At 44.3% G+C, this 23,871-nt stretch overlaps 1 protein-coding gene across 1 annotated transcript in view; it reads left to right on the top strand.

Annotated features, from left to right (window-relative positions):
* The window catches only part of OBSCN (obscurin, cytoskeletal calmodulin and titin-interacting RhoGEF), a 184,195-nt gene that overhangs the window by 47,047 nt on the left and 113,277 nt on the right, over positions 1-23,871 (top strand). The window contains exons 16-33 of the mRNA XM_032686197.1: positions 10-285; positions 1,363-1,629; positions 2,392-2,661; positions 2,932-3,195; positions 4,617-4,883; positions 5,244-5,356; positions 6,307-6,460; positions 7,777-7,938; positions 8,422-8,526; positions 9,203-9,469; positions 10,100-10,369; positions 11,142-11,408; positions 12,861-13,127; positions 14,218-14,484; positions 15,373-15,642; positions 16,332-16,598; positions 17,411-17,677; positions 19,725-19,997. Coding sequence (XP_032542088.1) covers positions 10-285; positions 1,363-1,629; positions 2,392-2,661; positions 2,932-3,195; positions 4,617-4,883; positions 5,244-5,356; positions 6,307-6,460; positions 7,777-7,938; positions 8,422-8,526; positions 9,203-9,469; positions 10,100-10,369; positions 11,142-11,408; positions 12,861-13,127; positions 14,218-14,484; positions 15,373-15,642; positions 16,332-16,598; positions 17,411-17,677; positions 19,725-19,997 — 4,293 coding nt within the window. The remainder of the gene's footprint in view (positions 1-9; positions 286-1,362; positions 1,630-2,391; positions 2,662-2,931; positions 3,196-4,616; positions 4,884-5,243; positions 5,357-6,306; positions 6,461-7,776; positions 7,939-8,421; positions 8,527-9,202; positions 9,470-10,099; positions 10,370-11,141; positions 11,409-12,860; positions 13,128-14,217; positions 14,485-15,372; positions 15,643-16,331; positions 16,599-17,410; positions 17,678-19,724; positions 19,998-23,871) is intronic.

Here is a 23,871-nt window from a genome sequence, read left to right as displayed (position 1 = left end):
CTTTCCTAGAACCAGAGGCTAAATTTGAAAAGAAAGTTGTCCAGAAAGAGCCTCTCATTGTTCAAGAACATGAGAGTATCACACTGACAACCTCAGTGACACCTGAAACTGCTGCAGTGAAGTGGCTCAAGGACGGCACAGAAATCAAGGCGAGCAAGAAATGTGTGATCAAGAGTGAGGGGGCATCCAGGACCCTGGTGGTGAACCTAGCTGAGAGCACAGACACTGCTGTCTACACCTGCCAGACCAGGAATGACAAGCAGGAGTTCAAAGTTCAGGTGAAAGGTGAGCAGAGAGCAGAGCACAGGTCGTATCCCAACCCAACAGTAACACTTCTCTCATGGTGGGATGGAGGTGAAGCCCAAACTATCCCTAAAGCTGTTCCAACCTCAAGGCTTGTTGTACCTTCTGTGGATGCCCCAGCATGGGCCAACAAGGATCTCCTGTTTCAAAATACCCACTTTTTGTCCTTTGCTGGCCTGTTGGGGACAAGAAAGCTTTTCCTGATGTCTACTCCCTTCTGTTTCTGTCTCCTCTTAACCCTGGGACATGGCAGAGACTCAGCTCTTCCCCTCTGTGCTCACAGGAAAAGCTGGTGAGGGTGTAGAGGGATGCTGTGTGAGGAAAAAAATTGGTGATTTAGTCACAGAGGGAAACAGGACCTGAACTGAATCCTCCTCAATTCATGGGATGGAGCACCTGGGATGCTGTTCCCTACTCAAGGCTGTAAATTGACAAGCAGGATGAAATAGAGTTGGTCCACAGATGGAGATGAGAGGGGTGATGTCCCAGAGCAAAGCCCTGCTCCTTTCTCTTCAGACACTTCCCCTTGGAGATGTCTGGAGCTGAGATGCACTCCCTCAACTCCCTGAGGAGTCATTGCAGAGGGGAGGTTGCTGATAGGTCATGATGCTTCCAACCTCTTGAAATGTCTCTTTGGGATGAGAGAAATCATACCCTGGATTTCTGCAACACCACTGGCTGTGTCTGCAGTGACAGAAGAGACAAAGATGGCTGGGGCTTATGTATCCATACAGATTTTAGCATTTAGTCAGGAAAAGCAGACTCTGCTGTAAAAACACTACGTGGTCTCGTCAGGTAACAGACAGAAAGGAAGGAAATACTCAACCATGTTTGAAGACGTTGTTTTTGCTTTACAGAATGATGGTGATATGAAAATACCATGTCAAAGGAGCGCACTGAATTCCCACTTTCCTGATTTGTTTCTGTCTTTGATCCCCAAATATTTTGTAGGGCGAGTTCATTTGTTTGATTGTTTCCAAAGTTGTCCGGAACCAGTTCCCTCAAACCAAGTTTCTTATCTTTTCCTTTCTCAACACTTTCCCTTCCTCTGGATCCCAGAGATCCCAGTGAAGTTCGCCAAGAAGCTGGAAGCTGTCAAGGCTGAGATTGGAGGCAGTGTCTGCCTGAGCTGTGAGCTGAGCCACCCCAGGGGGAAGGTGACCTGGCGCAGGAATGGAGTTGAGATTAAGCCCAGCAAACGTTTCCAGGTTCACGAGGAGGGGGTCAAACGGACCCTGACGATAACAGGGATCCGGGCTGAGGATGAGGGGGAGTATTCCTGTGAATCCAGAGATGACAAGAGCAGCATTACCATCACCCCCAAAGGTACATTTCTAGTGGTGACAGTGTTGGAGGGATCCTTGGGTTCTCTCCTCAACCATTACAACTCTGCAAAGCTGAGTTTGTTCATGTGTCTGTGTTGTCTCATGTGTTGAGAGCAAAATACAAACCCCCCTTTTCCTCTCAGTGTCACTGGAACCTCTGTTTCTGAAAAACATAATGATTTCGAGACCTGTGGAGCTCAGGTCTCTTAATATTGACCTTGATGTTGCATTTGAGGCTGGAATTCAGTATCTCAAATCTAAGATGGGTTCCTCCCCCCCCCCCTTTGTTTGCCTCTGGCTTCTGGCCTCTTTATGTACAAAACTTACTTAGACATGAGAAACATTCAATGATGACCCATTGTTGTGAGCACTCACAGTGAGTAATGAAGGTGACCAGTGGCAGAACTCAAGGGGAATGGCCTGGAGCTGTGTCAGGGCAGAGTTAGGTTGGATATTAGGAAAAGGTTCTTTCCCCAGAGGGTGGTTGGGCACTGAACAGGCTTCCCAGGGCAGTGGGCACAGCACCAAGGCTGACAGAGCTCCAGGAGCTTCTAGATAATCTTCTGGGGCATGGGGTGTGACTCTCGGGGACAATCCTGTGCAAGGCCAGGAGTTGGACTGGGTGCTCCTTGTGGGTTCCTTCCAACCCGGCATATTCCGTGAAATATTAATGATTCCAATAAAATCAAAGGTTTTGGCTCTTTGAAGGTGCTCATGCCACACCTGAAAGACATGCTCTAAGTGTTTTATTCCTATCCATCAGCTCCCAGAGTGGTGAAATTCATCACCAGCCTCAACAGTGTGGTGTCTGAGGAAGGAAAAGAGGCCGTGTTCAAGTGCACCGTCTCTCCCAGCGACGCCGTGGTCACTTGGCTCAGGAATGGCGTCAAGATTGAAGCCAGCAAGAAGTATGTGATTTCCCAGAAGGACACCAACCACAGCCTCACCATCACTGACCTGACACTGGAAGATGCAGCTGAAATCTGCGCCAGTGCTGAGGGTGTAGAGAGCACAGCCAACCTCAGAGTCCGAGGTGAGAGATGGTAATGCCCCTTTTTACAGGCTGCCCTGCCCACTGGGGTGGAACTAGATGATCCTTCCCAACCCAAACCATGCTATGACGATGATTCTACAATATTGTTTTATAATGTGTAGTAGGGAAAATCTGCCTTTGTATCATTAAATAGGGATGCTCAGAACGCTTTGGGACTGGAGATATATGAGCCACCATCCTAATTTTCCTCTGGAAAACATGTTTTCTGGATTATCTACTTTCTTACTAAAATTTCTTCTCCTTTGGCAGAGGCCTCGATCTCATTCAAGAAGAAACTGGAGCCCACAACAGTTGAAGAGAGGGAGACAGTGACCTTGGAGGTGGAGCTGACCAAGCCTGCAGAGGTGAAGTGGATGAGGAACAGCATCGTGCTGAAGCCCAGCGACAAGATAGAGATCAAAGCTGAGGGAACAAAGCACACCTTGGTGGTGAAGGACATCTCCTTTGCAGACAGGGGCTTCTACTGCTGTGAGAGCCCTGATGACAAGACCCAAGCCAAGATCAACGTGGAAAGTAAGTTCAGTGATCTCCAGTTCTATAAATACCCTGGCCAGGGTTTGGAGGTGGATTCTGGTCTCTGCCATTATCATGGAAATGCAGGGACACAACCATGGGGTTGACCACCAGCCAGATGACCAAGTGGAGGTGAAAGAAAGGGCAGCAAACAGGGAATGTCTGGCTGACTGCTCTTGCCTGCATCTCATCCCATCAGCTTTCAATCATTCTGTTGACCATCAAACTTCTTACCCATTCTTCTCTTTCCTCTGAAATTTCCCACTCTAGTGGCCTCTATGTTTTTCCTTTGTATGTTTTTTTTTAGCAAACCATTGCCTCTTCAGCCATTCATTGTCTAAATTTTCCTCTGCAAGCAACCTCTTTCAGAATGTCTCTTTATGTTCAGTCAGGGTCAGAAAAACTCCAAGAGCAAATCTTCTATCTGAGGGTGTTGTTCTTTGAGGTAATTTAATGATACCTCATCTGTAGCTCTGTATTTCTGTCCTTTTTCCTACATCCTTTTGTCATGATTGTCAGAAGACAGATGAAGACAGGAATTAAGGACAGCCCACCTCAGCCATGTTTGTGTTCTTATCCTGGCTGAATTACTGGATTATCTCTGCTAAACACGCACTAGGAAGGTTGAAATATTCCCAGGAGACCCTTTGAGAATTGAAGGTTCTTGTGAATAATTCATGGCTTTTTAGAGGGTTGGGTTGAGGGTTTAGTTTTTTTTTAAATTGGTGGGGGGTTTTTTGTTGTTGTTGTTTGTTTTGGGGTTTTTTTGGGGTTTTTTTGTTGGTTTTTTTGGTTGATTGGTTGGGTTTGTTTTGGTTTTTTTGTTTTGTTTTTTTTTAATTGTCAACTAATTACTTCTAGTGGTGAAACAAGTTTAAATACTAAATCCATTTTACTGGCTGATAGGACATGGATGTCTTGTCACAAGAACAGGTAATATCCACCCAAACCACGGATGCTTTGCCCCCCTCAAGCTGTGAGGTGTCAGCACACTTTGCACCATATCACAAATTTTTTTTTCCTTTTAGTAAAGGCTCTTCTCTCCCCCTGCTACTTCTTTCCATTGTTTTATCCTAGTTGGAGAACTGCACAATATTGTAGTGCATTAATGTTATTGTGGGGGTTTTTTTCTTTTTACTAAACCTGGTGGACCTTAATAGGAAAGGGGCCAGATTGCCCTTTTTCTGTGATATTTGGCTGACCTGTTTGTCAACCAGCTGAAAACATCCATTTTAAAAATAGCAGCCATGTGTGGTCGTGGGCAGGTTTTATTTCCTGTAAAAGTGATTGTTTAATTGGCAGATACCATTAATTGGCAAGCACCTGCGTGGGGAATGGGGAAATAATCCATTTTGGAAGTCCTCGGGATATTTCACAGCTGTCGGTTGTGAGATCTTCAATTTTTCCACGGTGTTTTCCAGTGAGGCAGATCAAGCTGGTGAAAGGCCTTCAGCCCCTGGAAGTTGCTGAGAAAGGGACTGTCACCTTCGAGGTGGAGGTGTCACACGAGGACGTGGAAGGGACCTGGCAGAGGGACGGAGTTCGGCTCAAACCTGCACCCAACGTCAGCTTTGGCGTCCTGGGCAAGAAACACTCGCTGACTCTTTCCTCGGTGGCCCTTGAGGATGCAGGGGTCATCTCCTTCAAGGCAGAAGGCATCAATTCATCAGGGAGACTCACTGTGACAGGTACACTGACCCAAAAGGCTCAGACTCTGCTTGGTGTGGACATGGTTGTTCTTCTCCTGACCTGGAGAGCAAACTTGAGAGGTCAACCAGCCACCCTTGTAACTGCAAGGGGTGTTAAGCACTGGACCACCACCAGTAACATGCCCTTTATATCATCAGCATTATTGTAGCATCACTGTCCACAGAACAACATGTGATAAAGTGCCCAAAACGTGATGATTCTGTTGTCACAGGTTTTATTAACCATGGAAGCCAGGCCTTGCCTACCCATTAGTGCTCGTGTCAGACATCCTCCTGCAAACCTCATTCCCCACTCACTGGACCTTCTTTTTGGTTTTTTTTGGTTTTTTTTTTTCTCAGAATTGCCTGTGAGAATCAGCAAACCACTGGTGGATGTCAGTGTGACTCAGAAGCTCAAGGCCACATTTGAGTGTGAGCTGTCCAGGCCCAATGTGAATGTGAAGTGGTTCAAGGTACGGTGTTAATGGATAGTGATATTTTAATTCCCTACTTCTCTGGAAGGGAATGAGAGCCTTTATTTTGACTTCCAGGGGATGTGAGTCTGAGCCTTGACAATACAGCTCTTGGCATTGCCCTCTTGTCCTTATGTTGATTTACTCTTCTGCTTTATCACTGTTTTTTATTTACTGGGTGTGTTTATTGGGTTTTAAAGTTAAACTTCTTTATTCCCGTACAAAATGTGAGTGCTGCTGTTATAACAATGCAGTTTTGTGCTTTACTTCATGCCTAGCAGTTCTCACCCAGCATTTACAAGGTCTTTTGGAACTGTGATTGAAGGGAAGCCTCAGTTTCCTTTGTCAGTGAAAGTCCAGTTCTCTTTCCCTTGACATTTTGTGGATCAGCTCTTGCATTTCATGTACCTTCCTTGGGCTCAGATGATACTTTCCTTAATTTGGGATAACAACAATTCTTCTAGATAATCATAGAATCACAGAACAGTTTGGGTTGGAAGGGATCCTTAAAGGTCACCTAGTTTCAACCCCCCCTGCAATGAACAGGGACATGTTCAGCCAGATCAGGTTGCTCAGAGCCCTGTTCAACCTGACCTTGACATTTCCAGGAATGGGACATCCACCAACCTCATTGTAAAAAACTTCTTTCTTATATCTAGTCTAGTTCTACCCTCTTTTAGTTTAAGATCAGTTGCGTCTGAAGGGGCTTACTGCCAAACCCTGCGCAGTGTTTTAAGCCTTCAAATAGGTGTCTGAGACCATCAAAAAGTTATGTGAGCTCTTCAGCCACTCCAACCTGTTGAAAGCTTTTTGCCATACTGATGTTGCACCACATATTCCATTAAGTCCAATGAGGCAGGTGAACAAAACACAGCTCTGAATGTCTGTTTTGCTCACTGCAGATGTACAGGAGTTGATGGTGATCTGGTTTTGGCCTTTTCCCCTTCTAGGATGGGAAGGAGATCCATCAAAGTCAAAACGTGGGGTTTGTTTCCCAGGGAAATAAGAGAAGCCTCATTATTCACAAGTGTGAATATGAAGACCAGGGAACCTACAGCTGTCAAGCAGCTGAAGACAAGACATCAGCTACTCTAAAGGTTCATGGTACGTTTGGCTGAAGTAGGAAATTACATTTACTGCAGTATTTTTGGCCACACAGCAAGAAATTCTTTGTGGACAGTTTATGTATTTCATAATTGCTCATTTTGGTTAAGTTTCTCTTCCTAGTAAGGAAGTGCTGGCAGAGCTCTTCTGTGCTTGCTCTATCATTCCAGTAAAAAAATATCTAGTTTTCCATTTATCTTTAGTTATTTCTATTCTCTAGAATTTCAGTGGTGTTTCTGGATTGACACATTAACAAATCCTGGACAGCCTGGCACAAAGCAGGGATTCAATGGCTGGTGCTGATGTGGTTTGGTTTAATTTCTGCCATTGTCACAGGGGGACTTTGCCTGAACAAGGACTGGACAAATTTTGGGTATGAGCTAAAGAGGTGCCCTAATTTTCAGGTTGTACATGCTAAAGAGATGTTCATTAATTCCTCCTGCACCTCTCCTTTATGCACCAAGCAGCTGATCAAGCACCAGGAGTATTTGGTCACCAGGCTCTGAAGCACCAGAGATAAGCTGGTGCTAAGGGCAAGTTACTCAACAGACAGGTTTGCTGTGCCCTGGTAGAGGTTATTTCCCAGAGGGACATCTGAAAAATAGATCTTGCTGAAAGATAGAGCATCCTTCTTATTGCTTACTAGCTGCTGTCCTCCTGTGGCCGTTTGGGTTTAGCAATATCTTCTCAAATGTGTGCCCTGTTTCCTTGCTCTGTTGAGCTCCCCCTTTTCTCCCTGATTTTGTGGTTGGGAAGGGTTGTTGTTTGCATTTCTCTGCTCCTGAGGCTGATCCAAGGGGTATCAAGGCCTTCCCTTTCAAAAGGAAAGGGCTGCAATAGCACAGAAATACGGAGCAGTTCTGACAAAGTGAGTGCCGAGCTGCAAAGTTAAAGAGGATTATACTGAGTTCAGAAGACACTGCAGAAAAGGCTTTTCCTGGGTAGAACAGGAGACTGTGAAGAGGAGCACATGAATGAGACAGATTTATAGTGACCCTCAAAACTGTAGGCTTGTGTTTAGTTTTTCCTTGGCAGATTTTCTTGCATTAATATGTTTAACATCTTTTAAAACCTGTATGAAATTCCAGCACCCACAAAATCCTTCTGCAGTGAGCTCCAATGTAGCTGGTATTTCTACCTGCCAGTTCAAGCATAAAATGTATTCACTGTCTTAAGGTGAGAACCCCCGAGGAAGGGAGGCTGGGCTAGAACAAAACACAATCCCACTTTTTTCTGTGCAGTTATGCAGAAGGCAAACACCCCACACTTGGGTACGGAGAAACCCCGAATAAATATTTCTCTCTTTGGTTTCACAGCCCGAGATATCAAGATTGTAAAGCCACTGGAAGATGTGGAAGTGAATGAATACGAGAGTGCATCCTTTGTCTGTGAGATTTCACATGATGAGGTCGAAACCCAGTGGTACAAAAATGACAACAAGCTGAAGACTTCAGACAATATCAAAATGCGACAGGATGGTAGGAGGGAAAAGAGGGATCTCCTTCTTGAGGGGGGTTATGTTGGGATGGGAGACTAGAAAAAAGGGTGTGACCTCCAAAATCAGGTTAAGAAGGTTCAGCAGAGGGTCCTGCTTTGGTTTTGGGGCTGCAGCTGTGCTGGGATAGTGTTGTGGTTGGGAACTTAAACAAGGCAAATTTGGTGTCATCCCAAATGACAGCAGTGGGTAGGAATTCATATCATTAGGCAGTGGGTGGGATTCTTCTGTTTCATGCTCTTTCCCAATGGTGTGAGGGTGATGTTAAGTCAGCCTTTGGAGGAGTTGAGCTTGGGTTATCCTCTGGTACAGGGACATGGGGGAATGGTCGGCCCTGCAGCCGTGAGAGCAGGTGGTCCTGAGCTCAGACCAGATGGGGGATGCTCAGCCTGGTAGAGCTCCTTGGAGGGTGAAGCTGTTTGCTCCAGGGAAGCTGAGCAGTGTCTGGTTGTGTCTCTGTACTCAGGGAAGACCTACTCTCTGACCTACGCCCGTGTCCACGTGGAGGATGCGGCAGAGATCAAATTTGTGGCAGAAAAGGCAGAATCTCGTGCTCAGCTGACCGTGAAAGGTAATCATGATTTTCGTGCCAGTGCTGCTCATGCTCTCTCACGTTACAAACCAACCAACCTCCCTGTGAAGAAAGCTAAACAACACCTGCAACTCCCAGGGAAAGATAAACTCCTGCCTACCTTACTGCCCATCAGATATCAGCCTGGGAATTTGCTTTGGCTAAATAACAGTTAATTTTCTCAGAAGGCTGGTTTTGTACCTTTTAGACACTGAAAGTTGTGTGAGAAATTGAAGGGACAAAAAGCTGTTGCTTTTCTCCTGCATTTTCACTTTCTTGTGTACATTATAATAGAAAACAGTGTTTTTTGTGTGTGTTTAACTAAAACAATGTGGGAAGAGAGGGAGAGAGAAGGAAGACATTTGAATTAACCCACTGATCAGGAGCTCAGTAAATAGGTGATCAGTCCCTCGCTTTGCCACAGCACTGCTCTGTAGTGTTGAGGAAATTATCTCTGCAGTTCAGCCACTCAAGTGGTAAAATAAGGAGAAAAACTTCCCTTTAATCAGCTCTTTACTTGCTGTGTGTTGAGTGCTGAACATACTGGGGATCCCTGTCAAATAACTACCCACTAAAGAAATATTCCTAATAAGTTTTTAACTGGCGCCTGTCATGGAAACTGTGCTGATAACTCCATTTTTTTATAATTTTTTTTTAAACTTTTTTTTTTTTTTAGAGCTGCCTGTAAAAATAGTGAAGCCTTTGAGAGACAAGATCGCCCTCGAGAAGCACCGGGGGTTCCTGGAGTGCCAAGTGTCTCGTGCCAACGCCAAGGTCCGGTGGTTCAAAAGGGACGTGGAAATTCGCCCCAGCGACAAATACGAGATCGTGAGCGAAGGCGTCTACAGGAAACTCATCATCAACGACGCCGACTACGAGGATGAGGACACCTACACCTGCGATGCCTTCGATGACAAAAGCAGTGCTAACTTCTTTGTTGAAGGTAGAGAACCCTCTCTTCGCCCCTGGAAGGAGGATTGGCCAACTGCCTCTGTGTTCGGAGACACGATACCATGGAAAGAAAGTGTTTTTAATTCAATGTTGGTTTATTATTGAGTCCATTGGTGTTGAACCCTTTCAGGATTATCAGCGCAGGAACATCCTGAAAAATTAATATATGGTGTATTCTCCTAAGGAAAGTGATGAAATTCCTGTTCCAGAGAAGCTTGTCAAGTGTATTGCAGGAAGCTGTTTTTTCAGAAAAACGATGTAGTTCCTTGTGTCAACATCTGCATTTCAATGAACTCTTTTTTTTTTGCATTTTGTAGTGCCACAAGTTTGATACCAGGATAGAAAGGTGGCTTTAGAAACAGGGCTTGGGAATCAGGAGATATGGATTTTTGAGGCAGTGGTTGCAATCTCACTGTCTGGCCTGTGACCAGATAGATATAGTTGTTTTTATGTAAATATATACATATATATATAGCTGGTTTTATATATATAAAAGGATATTTTAAGGCCTTTCTAGATAATAAGTTCAGTATTGAAAAGGAGGAAAGACGGCATCAGTGTTCAGGTTGATAATGGAAAAGTTTTCATGACTCCTAAATCCCTGCTCTCTCGTTCCATGCAGAGCAAGCCATTAATATCGTGAAGGAGTTGTGTGATGAGGATGTGACTGAGCCTGAGGAAGCCAATTTTGAATGTGAGACATCCATTCCATCTGTGAAACCCGCCAAGTGGTTTCTACGTGGAGAAGCTTTACAACCTGGCAGAAACTTCATCATGCAGCAGGAAGGCACCATCCACAGGCTGACAATAGTGAAAACAAGTGCTGATATGACAGGAACCATCCAGTTCTCCATTGGCAAATCAAAATCTACAGCAAACCTGCTTGTCAGAGGTATTGTGACATGTCCTGGCTTGAATTAGAAAGCAATTTGTCATACGTGCTGTCTAATGTGCAGTATCCACTGGGTTCTTGGAAATGCGTGTGTACCTGGAAGATCTGCTTAGTTCCCAATTGCAATTTGCAGGGAGCAATGTTGGGCACACTAAATGAGCCAGCAATGTTTTAGGAAGGGATCTGATTAAATGACTTTGGTGTCCTTGGTATTCAAACCTGATATTAAAATCCGTCACGCTAAAACTGGTTTGGGATTTATTTTTGTCCTCTTGACTTTACCAAAGAGGACAAAACAGATGAAATTTGCCAGGAGAGTTTATTTTGTCCCATTTCTGAACTAGACAAGTTTGATAGCTCATTTACTTAATTCATGTTGTCGTTGACTTGATCCAGGAAAAAGCTTCAAGGCTTTTTATCTTCCGCTGTCACCATGGCAAATATGTCCAATCACATCCTGAAGTCCTTGTTTTGTCTTTAATTTCCTCTTACTTGAATAAAAACTTCAATTAGAGAGCAATTCTGTGGGCACTGAACCAGAAGTGGATCGTGAATTTGGTGGTTAATGTGTGGTATTATCTTATAGAATGAAATTTGTAGGATCTATAGATCATCGTGATGATGTAGCTTCAAAGCACATCAGCTCTATGAGACACTTGAGCAGTTCGTAAAACAGTTGTGAACATCATACATGAGATTAATCAGCATGAAATACAGATTAGAAACCTCCTTTTTCTCCAGACTGATCCTTTGTTCTTTCCCAACCCTGCAGATTACCACATACAGATCACCAGGAAGCTGGAGGACAAGACTGTCCTGGAGAAACACTCGGCCGTCCTGTCCTGTGACTTCAGGCCCTCTCCAAAGATTGTGAAGTGGTTCAAGGACCACGTGCTCATCGAGCCCTCTGAGAAGTACAAGATCAAGCGGGAGCAATACTCAGCAGAGCTCAAGATCTTGAAGGTGAAGCCTGAAGATGCCGGAATGTACAAGTGCCGGGCTGGGAATGCAGAGACCAGAGCCACACTCACCGTCGAAGGTACGAGAGGTTTCCAGCAGCTGGGCTTGCCTGTTGCATGTCTTCAGGGCTCACTGTTTCACTCTGGATTCCTCTTCTTGAGGAGAGGTGGATTCCCACATTTATCTTCTCATTTTATATAAATGTGATGTCTTCAGTGAACTGACATTCCATGATACTGAAATCCAGCCCTTGACACGAAGTAGGTGATGCACGTGGAAAAGCACCAGCTGAGTAAGGTAGAAATTAGTGTTTGTCAAGGCACATTATTTTGCATTGCATCAGAGCAATTAGACTTCTGGTGCTTCTAACAGAAAATGTTCTTTATGTTAAACTGCACAGGTCGTTGATTCTGGTGGTCTTGGCTGTGGTTTTCATTTCCTGACCACTGTGTCAGCTTTTATATCTGCTATACATTTTTATATCTGCAACAGATACATGTCATAGCTGCTACTTTATATCTGCATATATTTGTTATTCATAATGACATTCTCCTCCCTCATCTGGGCGTGGAACTGTGTTTAGCCAGTTCTTCCCCTCTGGTGAAACTAAGAAAAGCTGTTCACTGCTTTTGGCAAGACTTGGAGATGAGCCACGGAATAATTTCTAAAGGCCTAGGGAGCACCTCTTGTTTGCAGTTTGGCCTTGCAGAGGTTCTTCACTGAATGTGTTGTCAAACACTGAAATGGGCTTCCCAAGGCGGTGGTGGAGTCACTGTCCCTGGAGGCATTTAAAAGACGTGACACTTGGGGACATGGTTTAGTGGTGGCCTTGGCAGTGCTGAATTAACAGTTGGACTCGATGATCTTACAGGTCTTTTCCAGCCTTGATGATTTCATGGTTCTATTCTATCTGAACAACAGAATTATTTAATACTCCAAACCCTTTCTCTGAGTTGTCTAATCCTTGAGAAACAACATTCCCTGAGCAGAGGAACTGCAAAGAGAAACCTCTGGCCAAGGACTGGGAAAAAAAATAATCAAACTCATTGCTTCTTAAACCTGAGCAAGCTGCTTAATCTCTTTGTACTTTTCCTTTGTGGCCAAAATCATTGCCTTCATCTTGTCCTGTGTCACAGTTTCACTGGAAGAGAATCAAGGACAATTTGATCATAACATGTCTCTGTGTGTGCAGACTAGAACTCAGGGGCTGGAGCTCCGTGGGATACTTAGACATCTCTGTAACATCACTTTAGAAAGAATGACTTGTTTTTAAATTAAAATGGGAAAGAAAAAAAGAAAACCTGATTTATGCATAAAAAGAGAACTGAAGGTTCTAGACGATATAGTCTTTTTAATAGATTTTTTTTTTTTTGTTGGAGCAAATGCAGAACCAAGCAGATGAAATGAGGTGATCCACGGTGTGAAGGAGACCAGACTAAATCATCTGATTAACCCCAAACAGTATGAAATTGTCAGTGGTAACAGCTGATTTATGATAATGGTGCTGATGGTGCCCCTTGGTCTCCCGCAGCCCGGAACGTGGAAGTCCTCAAACACCTGCAGGACGTGGAAGTTGAGGAAGACAGCTCTGCCGTGTTCTCCTGCGAGCTGTCCCACGACGACGAGGACGTGGAGTGGTTCCTCAACGGCGCCCTCCTCTACACCAACAACTTCAACGACATCAAGAACGTCGGCAAGGTCTACACGCTCACCATGAAGCAGGTGAAGCCTGAGGACGCTGGCACGGTGACAATGAAGTCAGACAAGGTGTCAGAGAGCGTGAGGCTGAAGGTCATAGGTGGGTTGTCATCACACTCCTCCTGAATGCAAATAAGAGGTGCCAATGAGATATTATTTGCCATATCCACGCAGAAATCCTGCTTAAAAGCTTCATCCCTCCAGGGCTGAGTGAAAGGCATGAAGGGGTTTTCTTCCGGTGTGAATTTCTCTTGTGGTTGGTCATTTTTCTAAGGAAAATTGTTTTCATGTCCTGCCAAAATTTTCCATAGATCTTTGTCATCCTTTCACTCATCAGGACAGTCTCAAGAGCAATATTCTGTACTTGTAAGTCTCTTCAATACTATATAGTTGATTAATTGTTGTTTCCAAAGATTTATGGCTGCAGGGACCTGAGGTTCGGTGTACAACCGAGGGTAGGGCACACTGAGTTGAGGGAGGCTTAGACTGGATATCAGAAGGAAGGTTTTCACCCAGAGGGTGGCTGAGCACTGGAACAGGATCCCCAGGGCAGCGGTCACAGCCCCAAGCCTGTCTGAGTTCAAGAAGCATTTGGACAATGGCCTCAGGCACATGGTGGGGTTGTCGGAGTGTCCTGTGCAGGGCCAGGAGTTGGACTCAATGATCCTTGTGGGTCCCTTCCAACTCAGGATATTCTCTGATTCTCTGACTTTTAACACGTCGTTTCTGGAGCTGAACTGAATCAGCAAAGAGAAGGCAGTTTGCTGCTGTCCTTCATATGTCTTAAAGTTCAGTCACACAGCTGAGTTTCTGTGGTTTAACATGTTCTTGTGCAGCCTCATCAAGTTTGACACCAAGGTGAGTGGTGGGGTTGGGATACCATCCACAGGGACCTGGCCAAGCTCAAGAATGGGCCCATGTGAACCTCTGGAGGTTCAACAAGGCCACGTGCAAAATGCTGCACCTGGGCCAGAGCAACCTCTGTGTGAATCAAGGCTGTGGAATGAAGGGATTGAGAGCAGCCCTGCCCAGAAGGACTTGGGGGTGCTGGTGGATGACACTGGTTAGGTTCTGCTTTGGTGTCAGCAGCATTGCCATTACTTAATCTGTCTTTCAATATTTGATGGCGACTGAAAGTGTTTCAGCTTAGATATCCTGGTTGTTCTCTGTTTTTCCTGTTTAACCTTCAGAGAAACCTGCTGTCTTCATGAAAGCCTTGGATGACGTTTTTGGTGAGGAGCGAGGTGTGATTAAACTGGAATGCGAAGTCTCCAAAGAGAAGGTCAAACCTGTTTGGAAAAAGGATGGTGTGAAGATCCCTTCTAGTGACAAGTACGAGGAGATACAGTCTGGGAAGACCCTGTGCCTCCTTATCCACGACCTTGAAAAGACAGATGCAGGTTTATACACCTGTGACATTGGCACTGATGTTGCCAAGTCAAAGGTCAGCGTTCAGGGTAAGTATTGTAGACAATGGCCAGTCAAGGGGTGCTGGAAATATGGGTGGGACCGGTAACTTGATCTCACATCTTCTCCTGCCTAATCCTCACATAACATTGCAATGTTTGAACAATCCCTGTTACTCATTGATTTAGGTATATCTGGTGTTTCGGTGAAAATCAGGTGTCAAGAATATAGTGACAATGTTTCCTTCTTGAACATCCATAAGGTGCAGAAATCTTCCCAGAAGAGGGAATAATTTTGCAGAAAAAATCCCAACTAACAAGAAAAAAATCAGCAAAACCTCCTTCAAGCAGCCTGTGTTTCTTATTTTAATTCAAAGTCCATTGTGGGAACACAAAAGTGGGACAACATGGTCTATTGAAGAACCCAGCAGTTCATCCTGCCCTCTAATCCTTGTGTGTGCCTGAAGGAAAAAGAATTGTTCGTGGCCTCCAAACTCACATCAATAATGAGAAATATTTTGAGTTTGTCTGATTTGAACACGAGGAGTAACAAGTTAAAAAATCCAAATGTTTCAATTCTCATATGAGCACGGAGAAGAAGCTCACATGTCATCCCAGGGGCTGCTTTTCTGACATCTTTTCTCCCTTGCACCACATTAAATCTTGATTCTTCCCCACTGAGTGAGCTGTTCTTCATTCAGTCCTTCCAGAGCAGAGCCATGAGATTCACATTTCCCTTTTTCTATAACTTTGTACTGATTCTGGGTGGATAATACCCGAGAAATCCTTCCCGCGTCACAGACACCTGTAAGGAATGCAGTGTTGTCCTGCCAATCCAGCAGATAAACCACTCTTATTAGGAGTTAAAAATATCACTACTCAAAACCATCATAAACCCCTTTTTCCCTTAGTTGTGTTAACCTGCTTCTCGTCCTCCAGAACTGAACATCGGCATCACCAAACGGCTGAAGAACACCGAAATCCAGCTGGGAGAGGACTGCACCTTTGAGTGCATTTTGTCCCACGAGAGCATCGATGACTTCAGCTGGACGCTGAACGGGAGAAAAGTGGAGAGTGGGGGGAGGTTTAAAGCCTCCAACGCGGGTCGGAAATACACCCTCAGCATCCAAAGGGTGACTCCCGACGATGCGGGGGAGGTCGTGTTCACTGCCCGAGGTCTGACCTCCAAGGCTTCTCTGGCTGTGAAAGGTAACGAGGTCAGAAGGGTACTGGGGGTTGATTTCCTGGGTGTATTTTCATAGGGTTTGTCAGCAAGCACTCGTTGTGATCCAAGTAAATAAGAACCTTCACCGCGAGCCTTGAAGGAAGGAGATTTTTCCTTAAAAACAAGAGGAAGGTTGAAGCTTTTAATAGATATTTGAGAACTGGATACACTGGGTAGTGTGTACAGGGAATTACAAGCCAGACTGTCTTCCACAGAGATAATCACCTAAGGCTCCCTGGGTGGTCAATGGAGAGAAGAAATAGGTGGTTTTCAGACATAGTTCATAACCTGCAATTAGTCCTTTTTCATAGAATCAGAGAATCCCAGAATGGTTTGGGTTGGAAGGGACACTAAAGATCATCCAGTTCCATCCCCTGCCATGGGCAGGGACACCTTCCACTAGCCCAGGTTGCTCCAAGCCCTGTCCAACTTGGCCTTGGACACTTCCAGGGGTGGGGCAGCCACAGCTTCTCTGGGCAACCTGTGCCAGGGAGGGGCTTTGAGCAACCTGGTCTAGTGGAAGGTGTCCCTGCAGGGGTGGAACACGATGATCTTTAAGGTCCCTTCCAACCTAAACCATTCTGTGATTCTATAATGTGAATTGCAAAAACCTCAACCATATAGCGATAATGATTTTTATTCAAATGTCCTTTTTTTAATTTTTCCTCTCCAGAGAAACCAACTGAGGTTACAAAACAGCTGGAGGATAAAACATCACAAGCAGGGCAGGACATCAACCTGAGCTGTGAACTGTCCAAACCTGATGTGAACATCAGGTGGTACAAGGACGGCAAAGCAATCCGAAAAAGCCAGAAATACGACTTGCAGCAAGAGGGAACACGGGCCATCCTGATCATCCATGACTCCACGGTCAAGGACAGTGGGGAATACACCTGTGAGACAGAGAGCTCCAAAACAACAGCCAGGATCACAGTGCAAGGTCAGTTGAAGAGTGAAGAGGGGCTGGCAGGGACAGAGGTTGGTGTAAATATCCACAACCTACTCAAGGTGTTCTTCTCTTCTGTCTTCCTAAACAGGATCAATTTTTAGTTTTCAAAAAACACTATTGGTTAAAAGCTTAAAAAAAAAAAATTAGGTAGGAAAAAACCCACCTTTGTGGGTACTGAAGAATCTTGTGTCCTGTGTAATGACCCAAAAAGCAAGTTTAATTAATTTGTTTTGAGCATGGGACATGAAAACTGTGCGTGTTCTGTAACATGAGACCTCACTAGTGCCTGGACAATGGCATTAAGCTTTGCTGGAGATATTTTATCTGATCTGTCCTGTGACAGGATGTTGACCTGGTGATCTTCTTGGATCCATTCCATCTGAAAGGATGAGAGGAAATGGCCTCAAGTTGCAGCAGGGGAGGCTTAGATTAGATACTAGGAAAAATTTCTTCGTAGAAAGGAGGGTATTAGCATTAAAACAGGAGGTCAGTCATTAAAATGGGAGAATTGTGGAGTCACAATCCCTGGAGGAATTGAAAAGACATGTAGATGTGGCACTTGGGGACATGGGTTAGTGGTGGACTTGGTAGAGTTAAGTTAATGGTTGGACTTGATGATTTTAAGGGTCTATTTCAAACTAAATGCTTCTATGATTCTTTATTCTGTAATTCTCCAAATGGGGGCAGTTGGGAATCCAAGACCACCCTGCATGCTCAGGACTAGTCTGGGCAACAAATCAGTCTCTGTCTCTCTCCTTTTTTGTTTATTTATTTTTTTTTCTAATTCGTTTTTTTCCTTCCAGAAAAACCTAATTATTTTGTCAAGGAGCTTTCAGACCTGAAAGTCGATGAGAGTGGGACCGCGGTTTTCACGTGCCAGAGCGAGAGAGCTGCATCCTCTGTGGTCTGGAGGAAAGGCATCGCTGAGCTCAGGGCCGGCAGGAAATACGAGATCACGCAGAAGGGACGAGACCTCCAGCTGACCATAAAGAACCTGGAGAAAAGCGACAGTGACACTTACAGCTGTGACATTGGTGATGCCCAGTCCAGAGCCAAGCTGGTCGTGCAAGGTACGAGTGGGAGGAATGTGACTGTACGTCCCGTTTCTCCGTGGGAAACATTATATGCACAGGCACACCCGTTTCTCTGCATGTGGGTGGCAGATCCATGGATTTTTGGCTCTGGCTCGCCCATGATGTAAGGAATATGTAGGCAAAAATACAGATGTGGAGCTGGACGTGCCAAGCAACTTGAAGCAATTACACCTGGAGTGTTTTGGGTGTGATTTAACCCCAAAATGCTGGTGTGAGGAGGGGCTGGTGTTTCTCTGTGAACATACAGTGGACAGGGTTCAGAGAGCCTGCTGTTAGAAAATCATTCTGCATCCAGGCTTTTCTTTGTGTCCCTTGGTACCTCTTCCCAGTAGTGGTTTCTAAGAGGTGATGAGTTAATAATGATCCATAGAATTACAGAATGGTTTGGGTTGGAAGGGATCTTAAAGATCATCTCATTCCAACCCCCTGCCGTGGGCAGGGACACCTTCCACTATTCCAGGATACTCCAGGCCCATCCAACCTGGCCTTGGACACTTCCAGGGATGGGGCAGCCACAGCTTCTCTGGGAAACCTGTGCCAGGGCCTCCCCACCCTCCCAGCCAAGAATTTCTCCATAAAATCTGATCCAAACTTGCTCTCTTTCAGTTAAAACCATTCCCCCTTGTCCTGTCCCTCCAAGGACCTTATCCCAAGTCCCTCTCCAGCTTTCCTGGAGCCCCTTTAGGCCCTGCAAGGGGCTCTCAGCTCTCCCTGGAGCCTTCTCTTCTCCAGGGGAACCCCCCCAGCTCTCCCAGCCTGGCTCCAGAGCAGAGGGGCTCCAGCCCTTGGAGCATCTCCAGGACCAGAACCTTTAAGTGCTTCATGTCCCTCTGCACCTCAGAGGTGAAGGGAACAACCCAACCTGCCCCTGAAGAGCACCACCAGTACAGTAGGGTTTTTTTGGCTCTCTGGGCAGTGAATGAGCTGTGGTGGCCAATGCTGGTGGCAGGGCAGTGTCTGAGTGGAGGGAAGGAGATCTGATTGCTACTGTTCCTCACAGGTCTCAGGATGGGAGAAACCCCTGAGAGGAAATTGGTAAAACAATGAAGAGAACAGGAGGAATGATTCCAGAACAGTCAGATGGAGATGCAGTGGCAGTGTCCACTTGCTAATTGTTATGTTTTTTAAAACAAGGGGGTGAAGTCAGACTCCTCCACCTCTGATCATCTGCTCGAGCAGATGTTGAGAAGCAAAGAAATGTGTTTAATCCCCCTCATAATGCCAGGCTCTGAGCTACCTGAATACACTGTGAGTTTTCTAACAGCAACTTTTCTGAGTGGAGAAAATACTTAACTGTCAAGAAGATAAAACTAAAAAATCCCTTTACTAGTTTTGTAAGTAGGAGGAACATCAGAGGTGTTTTTGTATACAGCAATAACCTTATTTTATGTATATTTATAGTTAGGTTTATCTTTATATATATATATATATTTATATATTTATTTCTAGTTAGGTGTATATCTATTTATACAGGCAGGTTTTTGGGGCAGATGTTTTGTTTCTTTTTACCAAAGCTGCAGTCAGACACTCTCTCCCCTTCCCACTGTGCTTATGGTTGGACTGAGCTCAAAGAAGGTGGAGGCTCTGTGGTCCCATCCCATAGAAATCAAGTTATATTTGCTCTAGAAAAAACCAGAAGTTGTCATGGGAGGGATTATGTGCTCAGTGATGTCTAGAGCCCAATAATGCTGTCAGAGACCCATCCTTTCAAACTTTCCAGGTAGTTTAATTAGGAGAAGGTTTATAACACTGGATCTGCATTCTACTTGTTCTGCTTTATGTTTTCTGGTGCTTTAAAGTTGTCCTCATCCTATTTTGGTGTGCGTGTCCTGTATATATTCTCTTCCTGTTGAGTGGGTTCTGTGTTCAGTATCAGGGGGATTATGTTTCAGTCTTCTGTATCATGAACATATTTCTTTCTTGAAAAAAAAACTCACATGGGAAATCCTTGGGAGTTTTCCATATGGCTTTTCATGCTAGAAGCGGAAGATTCCAGTAATTGATGTATCTATGTTCCTTTCAGGCCAGAAAGTGCTAATAACAGAAGACCTGGAAGATGTCACTGTGTTAGAAGGAGAATCTGCCACGTTCAAGTGCAGAATCTCTCCCGTAGACTGTAGCAGAGTGCAGTGGTTTTTGGATAAAACCCCACTCCATACCAATGAACTTAATGAGATCCAGTCCCAGCCTGGGGGATATCACCTGCTAACGCTGAGAAAGCTCTCACTGAAGGACTCGGGGGTCATTACATTTGAAGCTGGTGATAAGAAAACATCTGCCAGTTTGGTTGTGAAAGGTAAATCCGTCATAAAAAACCTGCAGGAGAGGAAAATAACGAGCGGAAATAAGCGGGGTTAACGTGGGTAGGTGGAAAAAAAAAAATAAAAAGGAAAAAAGAAAGGACAAAAAATGCTACAAATTTAGCCCCATCATATGTCTATCTGTCTATGTTCAAGAACAGAATTACTTTCATATAATGAAATTACAGCTGGAGAATGAACACGTTGTAATCCTGGACAACCCTTGGAGTGTTTATTGGATCTTAGGTGGGAATGATGGTTCATTGGAGGCCTTGTTCAGTTTTCCTTGAGTGGGCTGATAAGGTGCTGATTAACGAGGAGGAATCAATTAGTTCAATGAAAAAAAATCGAGTGCAAGCAATAAGTTTTAAATTTGGATTTTCGCTGTTTAAAAGGCAACATTGCACGTTGTTCTCTGCTATTCATTCTTGACAATGGGTTGTTTTCTCTGGAAAAGTTAAAGCGAGTTAAAACTGCAGTGTTAGTCTACTTCTACGGCAAGGAAACAAAATGAATGCCAAGCAGCCCAAGAATGTGGGATTAGAGACAAGTTTTCTTCCTGGAAATGTAAATATTTCTGTTGCCCAGAGATAAAAAACACACTGCCTCCCCCGTGTCAGATCACAGCCTCGTTTTTCACAACCACCTCGTTTATTTCAAAGAATATTTTTCTTTTTTCAGAGTTTGAAAAGGTACCCAAATTTTTCCAACCTACAGAAATGAAAATAGATTATTATGTTTGTGGTTGGTGGGAGTTTTTTTTGATTTTCTTTTCGGGTTGGGTTGCGGGTTTTTTTGTTGTTTTGTTTTGTTTATTTTCTGAAGGAAAATGAAAGGGTTTATTTGCAAAAGACTAGTATGTAATGTTGTAGTACCATAACCAGGTTTTGCTCTCCTGCTTGATTGAATTTTTAGGAATTAAAGAGCCTTAAACTGGGAGGGAGGAGATTTACATCGGCCAATTTAACTATTGGTATCTACCTTAGGTTACTTCTATAAGCTGAGTAGAAAGATAAGCACTTCCAGGGAGTTTCTCTGTCCCACTGGCCTATTTTGGAATTAAATATTTGTTTTCTGGAGATGTCTGTCACCTTCCAGAGGCTACAGAAACACCCTAAATGACCCATCTGAGCTATCTGATTTTTAGAGGACTTGTTCTACTGAGACCTGCTCTAGATGAGAGAAACCTGTATTGCACCTCAATTCATGCAGAATTAACTTTTCCACATTCATGTAAAAGGTTCAAACTAATCAGTTACCATGGGAAAAGGCTTAGAAAAATTGTGCTTCAGTCTTACTGCTATTTACTGGGAAGTGAGAGAGGTTTTATTTATGTTCCTCAACAGGAATATTGTCTTCTCAGTTTCTCCCAGATGTCAATGGGTATTTAAACAACAGTTTATGGCATCACTGGTGCTTCCTGAGGCTTTAGGGACACAAACACCCAATTATTTGTCAATAACCTTGACCTGCAGCTTTGATACAAGTAATCCTGGATGCAAACCTCATGGATTACTTGTGATCTGAGAATCTTCTGAAACATCTCAGATGGATTTTAAGTGATTCTAGAGAAGCCCTGAGCCTTCACAAAGGAGCTGATTGATACTGGAGAGTGTGAGGGAGAGGATGTGATCCTTCCTTCACTGTGAAACCTCCAAATCAGACAGGCCTGTAAAGTGGTGCAAAGGTGGGAAAAGCCTCAGGAATTCTTCCAAGTACAACATCATCTGGTTGGGATTTGAAGCCAAGCTTGTTGTTCACAGGGCAGAAGAGGCAGTGGCAGATGTGTGAGGCTGGAGCAGCTAAAAGCAGTGCAGTTATTCCTGTCAGGGGTAATAACTTGGAGTTACTAATTAATATTATAATTTTGGAGTGATGGTTTGGGTCCTAAATCATCACCTAACATCTAGGTCAGAGTAATTAATGGCAGGAGGTGCCATCCTGTTTGATAAGGCAAGGGGTGATGGTTTTAAACTAAAAACCATTTAGATTAAAAACAGTTTAGATTACGTGTAAGGGAGAAGGTTTTTTACAATGAAAGTGGTAAAACACTGTAAGAGGTTGCCCAGAGAGGTGGTGGATGCTCCATCTCTGGAAACATTCAAGGCCAGGGTGGATGGGGCTTGAAGCAACCTGATCTGATTGAAGATGTCTCTGCTCATTGCAGGGGGTTGGGTTAGATGACCTTTAAAGGTCCTTTCCATCCCAAACTCTTCTACGATTCCATGATCTAAAGGGTTGTTATCTAAGCTGAAGCAAAAGTTCTCTTCTTAGATGAGCCTTTAGTGCAATTCTTTGAGTTAGAACTGGGCTTATCTATAATCACCTTACAACTGCTCCTGCCTGTCCTGAGTCATTGCCCCAGCTTGAGGTTTAGGAGGAGCTCAAGTTTCTGTGCCTTAAATCACCTGTGCAGGTTTGAGCAGGTACAGAAGGCTGTTAAAGGCACAGGTTGTGTTTAACCAGAGCAGTGGATATCCTGTGGAGTATTTGACACATGGAATGCAGGATCAGAACCTGCACTGGGATTAGAGGATTCAGTGTGAACAGAGAAAAGCATTTGGGTTGTTGGAATGGTCAACCTGAACCTCAGAGCGTGGAGTTGGGAGGACAAGCTGCTCACAGGGTTTATCCAGAGCACCAAGAAACAAACCAACTTAAGGCTGAGGTCTGCTGTGCAAGGAAAGAGAAGACCTTGATGATGTAGTGAAGAAGAGGTGGTGGTTAAAGGTCCCAATTTTCTCTGTCTTTCTCTACACAAAGATGTTTCCTCAAGACCCATTACACACAAAGGAAAGGTCTGTGTTGGCTTCAGTAGGACCTGGATCTCACCCATGATGAACAATTCTCTGTTAGAAGAAAATCACATTGGTAATGTTCCACCACAGCCCCTTTTTTTTCCCTTCACTGAGAGGGGTGTGGGGTTGAAACACATGGATTCGGATCACCAGGAGATGTGAAGAAGTCAAGTCATAATGATGTCTACAACAAATTGCACCTTTGGAGCTTTCCTTTAGGGAACTTTTCTATTAAAGTCACATCAGAACAGCAGAATGCAAATATAGGGAAAAAAGTAGGAAAAATTAGGAAAAAAAGAAGGGAAAAAAGTAGGAAAAATTAGGAAAAAAATTCAGTGGTCATGTGACACTGAGTGTCCCAAACTAGAAGTAAAAGGGAAACAAAAGAACAAGCTGTAGTTTTTCAACAGCCACAAATTAGGTGCATCTCAAATCATATTCATAAGACTTGCATATTCATAAGACAGCAGAATTCAGGAAGGATTTTTTTTTTTTCATTATCTAAAGGGAGAACACTTCAGTTGAGGTATTTTTCCAGTAAGTTCCTTCCCTGCCCTAGCTCAGCTTGAAGCCTTGAATCCCAGGCTGTGACAGACCCTGCGGATGAAGCTCCCCAGGGACCCTGCCATGTACAGCTGTGCTTCCCCCTCTGTGTTTGCTCTGTGCTGGTTTTAAGTCTGTGTTCATGTTGGGTAAAAAATACATTATGGGTTTGTTTGTTTGTGGTTTTTTTTTAATCATGATAAATCAATCCTGCTGGTTGTGACAGAAAGTGCTTTGCCATTGCTGTGTCCTCCGTGCTGTGTGTGAGTTGACCTCCTGAAGTTTTATGGGTTTTGTGCCAGTGGTCCAGCCCTGAGCACCCATCTGTGACACAGTTTGTGCCATTTATAGCAGTGCAGAGTCTGCCACTGATGTTAATAATGAAAGCAGTGATAGCAGCAATGTCTCCAATAGTGCAGACAGCGGTTAAAAGGAAAATAAACATATGGCCTCAATTTTTTTTTCTGCTGCTGTGAAGTGCTGGCAGCCAGATGTGAGATGTCAGAATCTGTTTGCTGTTTGCCGGTGC

This window comes from Chiroxiphia lanceolata, chromosome 1 (genome assembly GCF_009829145.1).
Source record: "Chiroxiphia lanceolata isolate bChiLan1 chromosome 1, bChiLan1.pri, whole genome shotgun sequence".
Classification (NCBI taxonomy): Eukaryota; Metazoa; Chordata; class Aves; order Passeriformes; family Pipridae; genus Chiroxiphia; species Chiroxiphia lanceolata.
Note: the sequence above shows the minus strand (reverse complement) of the source record. Positions and strands in the feature narration are given on the sequence as shown.